Source organism: Malania oleifera, chromosome 12 (assembly GCF_029873635.1).
Source record: "Malania oleifera isolate guangnan ecotype guangnan chromosome 12, ASM2987363v1, whole genome shotgun sequence".
Classification (NCBI taxonomy): domain Eukaryota; kingdom Viridiplantae; phylum Streptophyta; class Magnoliopsida; order Santalales; family Ximeniaceae; genus Malania; species Malania oleifera.
In genome coordinates, this window is record NC_080428.1 from 38,114,618 (window position 1) to 38,126,916 (window position 12,299).

Below are 12,299 nucleotides of genomic sequence, written 5' to 3' on the forward strand. Positions count from 1 at the left end.
TTATTCATATATTATATTAGGTTTAGGGATAGGATTTGAGACTTAGGCAGTTTAATAATTAAATTAGGCTGAATAAATACCTGAAATCCTAAATTCCTAATTGCTAATATTTGAGAAATAAATTTAATGGACTTAATATATTAAATATAAATAATTAATATATTTTCTTATTTTATGACTCTTATTTTATTAATAGATGATATATATAATATTTTAAAATTTTAATTATTTAAAGATTTTAAATAAATACTACTTATTATTTTTAACCAAAGATTATATTTTATTGTTGTGTAATAAATATTTAAAATTAGAAGGACTATTAATAAAATAAGAATCATAAAATAAGAAAAAATATGGGTGCATATTATGAAGACCCTCCACGTCATTCTTTTTAGTGGTGACGTGTGCTACGTTGTAAATTTGTTATATTGTATCCGTTTATTCAACTATTGATACCAATCATTTTTCAAACTCTCGTGTGTGTATATTGAGTATTGACTCATTTTTAGTATTTTTATGTCTTTAATTAATTGATTCTTCATTTTAATTACATTTCTACATTTTTTTACCCATTAAAGTAGTGCAAAATATAAACAAATATTACTTTTTTTTATATATAAGAAACACACTAAATAAATATAAAAGTCATATTGCCTATTAACAAGCATTTGCAAGTTGAATAAAAGCAGTCAAAATTCATTAAAAATCATGTATTAATGGATTTCATGCTTATTTTTCCAATTTTGGCATGGTTGTGCATGCGTGAAAAAAATTCACAACCGTTATGCCCACTTCCCGTTACGTAACACTGCATCTCCCACGCCTTGCAACACCCACAACCATTACGCGACATTACCCGCAACCAGGATTTAATACCATGAAATAAACTAAAGATATATAATAGATACTGACTAATTAAACATATTTGAATTTAGGGCACAACAATCACTTGGGCCCATCATTTGTGGCCCATCCATTTACTAGCTTTGTACCCTACATCATCTACCCCTAGAAACTAACACCTAGGTGTAGAAAGTGTCCAAGGGATGCAAAGACTAAATTCAAAGAAGTTTTTGGGGCTTCACTCAGTAGGACGGTGCCATGGTGCTCTCTCACAAGGATTTGAGAGCCAAACAAATATTTTAAATGGAATCTCAAAGATAGATGTTAGTCTATAAGTTAGAGAGCATCGATTCTTAGTGCCATCAAGCAGAGGAACATTGAAGCAGCTCAGGTAGAAGAACAGGCAGCCATCTTTGCTGTGCTGAATCCCTATGACCTCTGAGGAGATCCTCAGACCTAGTTCCCTCACTATGTGAGCCAAGTGTCATGAAAAAGGGATGAGCCTTAAAAGTTCTTGGGGATATTGTTCAAACATCAAAACCTAAAGGAAACTCTTAGGGCTCTCCGCTTTAGATAGAATACCAAAACAAACCCTGAGGGACACAGTGGCAAGTGGAGGAATAAGGATGGAGAAGGTTAAAAGATGCAACCTAGCCAAAAGCTCTACCCCACTAGTAAAATCTTGGGGAATAGAAATGAGGAAGAATCAGAGAGCAAAAGGCAAGAAAATGAAAAGGAAGATGGAAATATTACCAAATGATGAAAAGAAACAAAACAAGAAAATGAAGGAAATGGGGAAGAAGCCAACATACCTAGAAAATGAGAAGACTACTTGCAAGAAATGAGGTTGCAGCAAAGCATAGACTAGTGGAGCTGCAATGGGGAGGAATTGGAAGAGAGTGAAAAAAAAAGGAGACATTCCTGGTTTATTGAAAATGGGAACAACTTATATCACAGGTTCACAGCCAAAGTGAGCAGAACTGACCTGGTCAATAATAGCTCACTAGCTCCTCTGTCATTTTTCTGCAGTAACTTCAGCTTGCACAGACCTGTACTCAACTTACTCCCCAAACCTGAGGTGCTACCACCTCAGAGCATCGAGGAGGGGGCATCTTTTCATTTCTTTTTTTTTTTTTGGGGGGGGGGGGGGACTAAGTAGCTTGCTGATTAGGACAGGGCTTGTATGGTCAGTGATACAGGACTCATGCCCAACAACTTAGTACTCAAAACCTAAAATATAAGAGCCTTTAAGAGGCTTACAATGCTAGGAGAACTAAATTTAAAATATCCTAGATTCTTGCTTCCTAATTGTCCAGATCATGACTGTGCTTAGAGGGAGGCTGATGCAATGTGCTGGCTTCAAAATGACATAAGATCATTTGCCTATGGAAGTACAATTACAAATTTATGGGATGATTAAATCAACTGGTTGGGAGTCAGGCTCCAATTTTGAGGTGATGACAAAATCAACCCGTTAGAAATCAGGCTCCAATTATGAGGCGATGATGAAATCAATAGGTTGGGAATCAGACTTCAATTTTGAGGCATCTATTATTTCCTGTAGTGGTTCTTCAATCTCAATAGGAACATCCTCTGCCTGAATGGGGTGAAAGGAAGTCATCTCTTCTACTTTGCAGTGGTTAGGATAAAAAAAAACGTGACAAGGATGTGAAGTATTGAATCAACCTAGCATCAACCTTGTCTAATGCAGTCTTGTATTGTTTTGCTGGCTCGAACATGGATGAACCGGTTTGGTCTGTTCTGATTGCTGAACTAGTTCCATTCTGTCTGTTTGGACTGGCTCCAGCTAAACTGGTTATACTTATCCCAGTAAAAATTAGGGTTGCTTTGCATGGCATCTTTAGTTGCTGTGGTTGATGATGGTGGAAACTCTGGTGTAGGAGATCTAGGAGATTGAGAACGTTTGGCAAATGATGGAGATTGAGGAATTGAACCAAGGACCTTCGTTCCAGTGTTGGCATTTTTTTTTTTTTTTTTAATATAAATCAGCAAAGAGAATTTATTGAATAGAGATGTCAAGGGGATGCCACCCAAATACAAAGGAAACAACAAGGGAGACATCCCTTACTGAAAATTATCAAGAAAATCAAGGAATACAAAGGGGTCTTACTCAACCAGCCTGGAATGCCAGCTAGAGGTCATTGCAATCCAATGGTCCACGACAATCTGAACAGGAGAAATAGTTCATTCGAAGGCTCTTCTGTTCTTTTATCTCTGCACCACCCAAAAAATAAAAAGGGGAATGATGGAGAGAGAATTACTTTCTCCCTTATTTTATCTGATCCCTTTCCAAACCTACAGTTCACTTTCTACCGTAGCTACAGTGACCCACTTCTGCTTTACAATGGAGATGCCTAAGTTTCACAATTACTTGGTCCATGAACAATGCAGAAGGATGTGATCAACCGTTTCCTCCTGCTCCAGGCCTAAAAAGCATCCATTGACAAGAGTGGACCTTTTTTCTGAAGATTCTCCTTGGTAAGGATCTTCCCATGAGGAGCTTCCCTGTCAAAAAATCAACCTTGGTAGGGGCAGCCTTTTTACAGATAAGTTTCCAAGGGAAGTTTGAGCTGCTCTCAGCCAGGGAGGTAAGGTGTCTGTAGAAAGAGCAACCTTAGTCGGATGTGGTGGTGTGGCTTGTCTGTGGGAAGAACTTGATGTTGATGATGATGAACTGGACTATGACGATGCTGATGATACGTGGAACACTTGGGAACTTAATGGCTTTAAAGGGATTCAACTAAGTCGAAAATTTTATTTTATTTTATTTTAAATTTGCTGCAATTTAAGAAAAAATGGTGGAGAGGTAAGATTTAGAGAGGCCTCTGTGGTCAGAAATGAGGATGGTGGCAGAGGTGGTTGAATGCAAAATTTAAGTTGAAGGTGCGAACCCTACAAGTTTGAGCTAAAACTCATAGACAAGCCTGTCAAACAATGATAGTCGTGAAAATTTGAGTTAAAATTGCAAACCTTGTCAAGTAATGGCCTCTGAATAGAGGCCATTAGGGGAGCATTTGTTTGATTTAAATGGTAGAATTAGGGGGTGTTTGTTTGATCTTAATGGCCTCTAAAAGAGGTTATGTCTGAATTTAGTGAATTGGTTAGACATTAGAGTGTTTGGTGGCAGCTCTTAAGTTTTCTAAAATTGGTTTGACCGAATCAGACATATTCCCATGTTTGATTTGGTAAGGTGGAAGATACAGAGGTCTCTTTTCTGTTTTTATTTTTTATGAAAAATGAAAATGACAAAAGATACACACACACACAAAACTCCCACACAACACCCAAATTCAACATGTAGCTAGAGGGTTATAAATTTATAATTGAAAAACAACACATTCAGATGTTTGTTTTGGAAGAAAAAGGAAAGATGAATATATTAGCTCAAGGAAAGAATAGAGAATGCAAAGAGGCAAAGATCCAAGCCCCCAAGATAAAGTTACACCCAAATAAGAAGAAAAATACCATTGACAGATTTTGGTGCTATAGCTCCTTACATAAATTTCAAAAAAGAACTCTCTGGATTGTAGCTTTAGATGCAGTTTCTGTATTATTGAATAAGCCATTGTTTCTCACTTTCTAAAGATGATAAAACTAGAGCAGCCCAAGTAATTTTTGCTTTGACAGCAGTTCCTCCATTCCCAAATGTAGATCCCTTCCCAAGTTGAAAAGGTTTTGTTATAGTGAAGATCCTTGAAGTTCTTAGAGTATGCCTCCTTTGAGAATGAACACTCAAAAGAATAGATGATTTCTACTTTCATGTGCTTTCTTGTAAAGAAGACAAGTTTTCCTGTCGGTTTTCCTCCATCTGAAAACTCTGTCAAAAGTAGGCACCCTGTTTTTTATGGTTGCATATAAAAGCATGGCTAGGCTACTGGACTTAAACTAGATTGATGACTACCAGCCTACTTTGGGATTTGAGACTCTAATTTGATTCCTAGCTGATCTAGAAGTGTAGACACCCAATGGGTCAACAGTCCAGTAAATACTCTCTTCAGTATTTGTGTTAGGTATCGCATTTGCAGATTTTAGATACCAATCAGTTAGAGAAATTCTGTATTCAGACCAGATTCAGTGATTGGTTCAAGCTAAAATTCAGAATTGGTTCATATCATCATATCTGCATTCAATGTTCAGCAGTTAGCACTTAATTTTACCAAACGCCCCCTTAAAAGATAATTGCATAAATCAAAGTTCTTAATTTTCTATACATAATATTTTTTCTTGTTGGATTTTTGTTTTATTATTGTAAATTAGAAATAATAATTCATGAAAAAGAGAAAGTATACGGAAGACATGGAAGAGGTTGGCAAGGACAATAGCAGCCAATGGTGTGAGCTTTATCATTGGCAACATGGCTGGCAAGGGCTTCACAGAAAAGCTCTTTGTTTGAGGTACTGCATGGGCGGTGTCAATGGCTGTGCAGACTATGAGAGCGAGATAGTTTCATTTGAGTGTTGGGGCTTTTTTGTCTTTTTCCTTTTTCATAAGGATGAAAAGGGAAAGGATACCTTTGACAGACTAATTTTAGAAAATTTAAGAGTAGCTCCAAATGCTCTTATGCCTAAATGGTTCACTAAATGGAAACATAGCTTCTACTCAAGAGGCTATTCAAATCAAATGAACGCCTTCTTAACATATAATTTGGGAAAAAGTAGAGCATGTAGTGTAGGCAACAAATTCTTTTCACAAATTCAGATGTAAAACAAGGTGGAAATGAATATCATTAGCTCAAACTATATCTGAACTTCCATGGCAATAAAAAAACCCTGCAAAGCCTCACACCTGTGTCCACTGCCATTGTAAGGATGACAGATATTAAATAAAATGTTCTGGTGTTTTTTTTGAAAAAGCATAATAATTATGGAGTTCCAATCATTCATCAGAAATAATGTTCTACGTTTTCTGGATTCACCAACTATTGAGAATGGTCCTACCAGTGGCTGTGGATGGTTCCAATACTCTCTGTTCATCAATTAATGTCACTTCCCAAGTTTGTTTCAACAAACCTTCTGAACCCTTGGAAGAAATTTCGGTATCAAATCTTTCCAACAAAGCGGCCTCTTGTGTTTTCAGTGCATCTGTAAAAAATTAAGAGCTGTTGTAAATGGCCAATGTGATGATGGAGAGTTGACAATTTCTTGTTGAATTCTTCGCCAATACCCTTCATTCAGAGTCTGAAATATTTCTATTTTGATTATAATTTTTTCCCCTCATCACATTTTCTTCCTCTCTGATTTGTATTTTAGCTGTAGCTTCTCTGACAATTGTTTCTCCTTCCTTTAGAGTGATCTTAGAGAACATCACCTTGCAGTGATTTTAGTTTTTTAGGTATGAAAAACCTTATTCCTGTTGCAGGAGAAAAAGCACCATTCCAAGTCATTCTACTTGTCAGTAAGTGATGAGCATCTGTTTATTGGCTGTTCAATGGATTTAAAGGTGACAAACAAATATCAGCAAACATGCTGTAATCTGAATCCAACTATCTATCCACTTTGAGCAATTTATGTAAGTCTTGATAGATAATTAGAGATTCTTATACTTTTTAGATCTTCATTTGATTTAAGGGGATGAATTGATAAGTGAACTTGCTTTGAAGATTGAACAACAAATAAAAACTTGTGGGCTTTTTATCAGACTTCTTTGATTGTTGTCATATTTATAGGTTGATGCAATTTTAATAGAAAACGAAACTTGTTTAAAACACACAGGATATAGCTTGATGTATCGTATTTCTCTCAAAATTCCAATAAACTATGCCCTTATGAGAAGCACTGGCCACACCATGTCACATCATGTCACATTTGTCATTCCCCAGGTGGCAGACATATTTTGTTATTATTACATGGGATTCAATGCCTCTCCAAGCATATGGGACCATGCATGGAATGCAAATAGAAGTGTCAAAAGTCACGATTGGGGTGTGGCAAAGTTGACGTGGTTCTCCGGACATATTTAAGTGTTTTTTGTGAGTAAATCAATGGACTTTGTGTGAAGGCCTGAATTATCGGATTGTTTTGCTTTGGTTCTGATGGGTTGCTGGTCGGCTGTTCTGCAGGTATTGCTTTCAGACCTGAGCCATTTTAACAGAACAGGGCAATTACCATTCTGTGCAAGACAAGATTTCCTTCTGCACAACTTGAAGGATAACACTTCACAGATGTGGATCGGGCTATGGGCTTTTAGCATGATGTAGAATAGGTGAAAGACTCGGCAAAGGACAAAAGTAATATGGGCAAGGAAGGCAGGGTGCAAAATCACAGAAACATTGTTGTAGGTGATGGGCTTCTGTTGGCATTTTTTTTTTTTTTTTTTTGCTTTATTAAATTATATGATTAATTATTTTATTTTATTTTCTTTTATTTGATTGTTTAGTGTTGTGGAGGAATTGCACATTTTTAGGTCTGCTAGAAAATTTACAGAAGGAAGATTAGTAATGGGGTTACAAGATTGTGGCTTAACATGCCTGGAAGGCAAAAAAAGAATAAACAAAAACAAACAAACAAAAAAGCTTGCATTAACAGTTTAAAAATATGAAAGGGAAGGCAAAGACGCCATGCAGCCTTCACTGCAGAAATTATTTTCTTTTACGATCTGCCCTGCAGCAACGGATCTATTTTTTCTCTTTTGGATGATTTAAGGTGGGCGACCTGATTTTGCAATGGTAGTCTTGATGATTTTTATGTCTAGGAATCCCCCTATAGTTCCTCCACCCGTATGTACTATTTGTTGTGAAGCTACAATGACGGTACCCCACAATTTTTGCTCATTTTTTCATCTTGGTTACTTTTTTTTATTCACAACTTGATCGATATAAAGAGCATTCATTCTCCTGTAAGTAAAAAGAGTTGGACGTTTGATCTTGTAAAAATGTTCCACATGGGATTCTCAGTCACTATAGTTCTTAAATTAATAGAGTTTCAGCTCAATAGTTGTACTAATTAATTTGCACATAAATTATAACAATGTATATATATATATATATATATATATATATATATAGTGACCATGACGACTTAACACAGTACTTTTTAAAATATGTAGTGACCAGTTTAAACATTAATAACTCCGAGGGAATCTTTGAGGTCAACTTTCAACCTCGTGTTCACCATGTTATTTGGTAGGTAAACTGTTGGTCCATAGAAAATGCAACGCATTGGCAGACTACAAGCCAATAACACTACAAAATGCTAATGATTCCTTAGTAGGCAAGAATGAAAAATAATCAAATGAAACTGATTTTAATAATTTATAGTCACTGTATAATTTTCCATTTCATGCTATTTTCATTTCACATCATTCCACTCTCAATTCATTCCATTCCATTGTATCAAACATTAACCATAATTTTGATACTCAGGGTGAAATGAAATTGAAAATAAAATAATCAAAATTTTCATTTGATTTCATCCTGTTCACCATTGAAATTTTTATTTTATTCCTGTTCTACATTTTATTTTGCAAACCAAATATGCCCCCGTTACCAAAGAGCAGACATTCATGTGTACCTGCCTGAGCATGTCAATCTGGGTAAGCCACAGAATAGCTGGAGAGAACAATCTACCCAGAGTTGGTAAAAAAAAAAAAAGGAGCATATTTCTGACTCCCACAGCAGCAAAGCATATAATACACCTAGAAAATGTTTGGTGAAAGCTTGACTGCAGAATTGGTAGTTACGCAATCTATGCAGAAAATTTTCAGGAACCAAGACATGGGCAAGTAGGACATCTCTAGGCACAATCATCAGGAAAGACATGTAACTTAAACCACACCCAAAAAAATCTCTTATTTCCTATGGGCTAAACACTGTTCTTACACAGGTGCCATATTTATATTGACTGATCAAGGGGTGACTTTGTGCCTCAGCAGGTGTTTCAGCTGAACCCTGTTGATCTTAGCAGCGAGTATGAAGTCATTTTCCGTAAGTCCACCTGCGCAATGATAAATGATGCTAACAACTATAATTTGACAAGCATACAAAGGTCATGCTCATAAATATAACTCCACCGAACAGCAATGTTTAATTGGGTGAATACAAATGGAGTGTGTGATAAGCTAAGAGGAAGAATGATGGCTAGCATTTAGTGGTGTCATTCTCCTGTAGCTACTTCTGATAAAAAGCTTAATATGGGCTGGGGATTCAGCAGTTTTACTGGCGTGCGTCAAATCCATGTTCATTGAAACATAAAAAAATCGACCAACTATGTTCTGTTGCAAGCTAATGTACATTTTTATTTTATTTTTAAATAAAATTTTTTTTATGCAAGCCAATTTGGATCAGAAGCCGAAGCTGCATCTATTTGGAGGGCCGTATGTGGTCTGGCAAATTTTTCCAGCTATATTCTAGTATCTTTCTTCAAGGCTAGAACACAAATAACTAATTGGATTCATAAAGTTGCCTATCTGCTACCAAACACAGCCCAATTGAAAAACACAAATAACTAATTAGTTTTTAGCTTTTAATTTCTGTTTCTAGTTTCCAATTTTCATTTCTGGATTCTGTTTTAATAATTTTTCTTAGTGATACCAAAAGGCCCCCTAAAATTTACCCCAGCATCTAAAATCAACCATGTCCAACTTGTCACACTAACGATGGGGAATTGCCAACAGAAAAGATTGAGAAGTAACTCCATATGATTATAAAGGTGCCTTCAATGTTCAAACTGTCCAGAATGCCAAACTCAAACTGCACATGTCAAATTTTCATCAATATTACATAATTTCTCAGGCAGATAAGAGAACCTGTGATGGAGGACCATCTAAATCCTATAGGCCGTCCATTCAGCATGTGTTTTAGGTGTTGGTTTAAGGCTTAGGAAATAGTGTTTGTTCGAGGACCTCTTTGTAATTATAGGTGACTTACTTCAGTATTTTGTAATATGTGTTTCATTGGGTTATTTTTGTAAATATGTGTTGGTAGCAGTAGTTGTTTAAGCACTGGACATGCAAGTTGATGCCTAGTTATCTCGGTTTGAGGAATAAAATTGTAGGAAAGGAATCAAGAGAGGAATGAAATCAAGATAAGAATGAAATTGCTTTTGGATTGCAATTACTGCGTTTGGTTAGTAACATGCAATGACTGTAGGAATTCTGATTTTGATTTCTTTCCAACATTTGGTATTCTTCAATGGCTTATATAATGGAATGAAAAATAATTCATTTTTTTATAAATGTCCCTAATACATAATTATCTAATTTGTAATTATTATTCTTTTATTTTATAATAGTGATTACTATTAGTGTTATTATTATTTTTTATTATCTTATAATATTTATTATCATTAAAATTATTATTATTTTTTCCTTTTTTACTATTATTGTTCTTCTTGTTCTTATTATTTTATAATAATAGATATTATTGTTATTGTAATTTTTATTACTTGTTATTAATATTTTTTATTATTTTTATAATAATTATCCATAAAATACTAATTATTTTTTTACCTTTATTATAATTATTGTTTTTTGTTATTATTTCTATTATAATAATAATTTGTATTATTATTTGTTGTTTTTGTTTGATTATTATTATTTTTAAAGTAGTGATTATTATTAGTGTAGTTATCATTTTTATTAGTTGTTTTTAATTATATTTTTATTATTTTAATAATTATTATTTTTAACTAATAATAATTATTTTTTTCCTTTCTATGTTATTATTATTGTTCATGTTGTTATTATTATTTTAAAATAATAAATATTATTGTTATCGTAATGATTATTAGTAGTTATTATTATATTTAATCATTTTTATTATAATAATTATTGTTTTGTCCTTTTTATTATTAATATTATTATTATAATAAATATTATTGTTATTGTAATTATTATTAGTTTTTATTATTTTTTATAATAATAATAACAATAAATATTATCATTTTTTTTGTCTTTTATAATTTTTTTTTATTATAAAATGAGTTTGATTTCCATGGAATGAAGATGGATTCCAGTCCATCTAGACTAGAATCACGATTCCACCATTCGCAGGAATCCTATTCTAGCTGAAATAGGATTCCGTCCTTAATTCCGCAACCAAACACAAGAATATGATTTCAGTCCTTAATTTTGATTCCATTTCAGGCCTGATTTCAAAAACCAAAAAGGGGGTTAATCATTTTGAATTCAGACCTGTTCTGTTCTGCCTCTATTTCTGACCTTCTCTTCTTCTTCTTCTTCCTTCTAGCTCTCTCCCTAATTCTCTCAATTCTCTCTATATCTAAATTCTATAACTTGTTCTACTTCAAATTTGCATCAGAGAAAAGCACGATCACCACACAGCCATTTGAAGTTCAAAAATTGCAGAATTGCAAACAATGTTGATGGAGGACGACCTGTACCCCCTAGGCCGCCCACATTTGGCACATGTATTTTAGGCATAGGTTTAGGAAAGACTTCTTTGTATTTTTACAGATTTTAGTATTTGTAATTATGTGTTAGTTGTATTAGTGATACACATGCTGGACACGCAAGTTATTGTATAGTTATTGTTTGAATCATACTGCAGGTTCCCTCTCTCTCTCTCTCTCTCTCTCTCTCTGGCTCTGCTGTTCTCTTTCCTCCCCCTCTCTTCTCCTTCTCTTCTCTCTTCTGATCTGTCTCTCACCTCAATTCTGTTCTATTCTTCCCGCTGCTGCTGCTGCTGCTGCTGCTTCTCTTCTCCTCTCCTTATCTTCTTTTTCTTCTCCCTCTTCTTCTAATTCTCACAATTCTATATATATTCTAACATCTGTCTTGCATCAAAATGATATCAGAGCAGACATGATCATCATGCAGCCATTTGAAGTCTGAATTCAAACACTGTACACTGCCGAAACTTCCCAGAAAATACCAATCGCATCCCTAAAACTCGAGCACCTTTTTCCACCAACCAAACCAAGACACCTCCCTTACCACTACAATCAGACACCCCTGAAACCCCTTCCTCTACAATATCATCCCCAACTGACAAGGGAGTGGCCCCCAAGCGCCACCTGAAACTACGCCAGCCGGCAGCCCTTCTAAATCCCCTGTTCCCTGCAATTTTTTTCCTGCACAGAGACCATCACTGGAATCCTTACCTCCTAATCTACCCCAAGCTAGAACCCCATTGCTGGAGGTCCCTTGTCAACGGCTCATGCGTTCCACGCGCAGGCCACGCACGTGGGAAGTTGCTGAAGTTCCACTGTTCAGACTCACGAGATACTGCTTCCTGCTTTGAGAATTTGACCTGTGGAGATTATGAAGCTTTCGACAAGAAATTGAGATATCAAGTTTGGTTTGCATTTCTAAGATCACATACAGCCTAATATTGGGCAGCCTGAGCAAATTTCAGACTTTTGAAGCCTCATCAGCATTCAGATCGAGTTCCAACTACTGTTCGAAGGTTGTTTTCCTGAGAATCGGAGTAGGGACTTGAGAAATTGCTGGTCTAACATTGGAATTTGATGGCAAACTCA

The 12,299-nt window shown here is 35.2% G+C and overlaps 2 protein-coding genes across 4 annotated transcripts in view; one reads left to right on the forward strand and one right to left on the reverse strand.

Moving 5' to 3' along the window:
• LOC131145192 (probable methyltransferase At1g29790) overlaps positions 1 to 7,231 on the forward strand; it is a 33,879-nt gene extending 26,648 nt beyond the window's left edge. Inside the window, exon 2 of one of the 2 annotated variants that reach the window (XM_058094326.1) lies at positions 6,923 to 7,231. The gene's annotated coding sequence lies outside the window, so the exon portion shown is untranslated. Of the gene's footprint in view, positions 1 to 6,682 lie in introns of both variants that reach the window. The other variant, XM_058094327.1, reaches the window with a different exon arrangement.
• A 1,060-nt stretch (positions 7,232 to 8,291) lies between these two features.
• LOC131145193 (pterin-4-alpha-carbinolamine dehydratase 2, mitochondrial) overlaps positions 8,292 to 12,299 on the reverse strand; it is a 28,245-nt gene continuing 24,237 nt past the window's right edge. For both annotated transcript variants that reach the window (XM_058094328.1, XM_058094329.1), the window contains exon 7: positions 8,292 to 8,795. In XM_058094328.1, the coding sequence (XP_057950311.1) occupies positions 8,707 to 8,795 (89 nt within the window). In that variant the 3' untranslated portion in view covers positions 8,292 to 8,706. The remainder of the gene's footprint in view (positions 8,796 to 12,299) is intronic.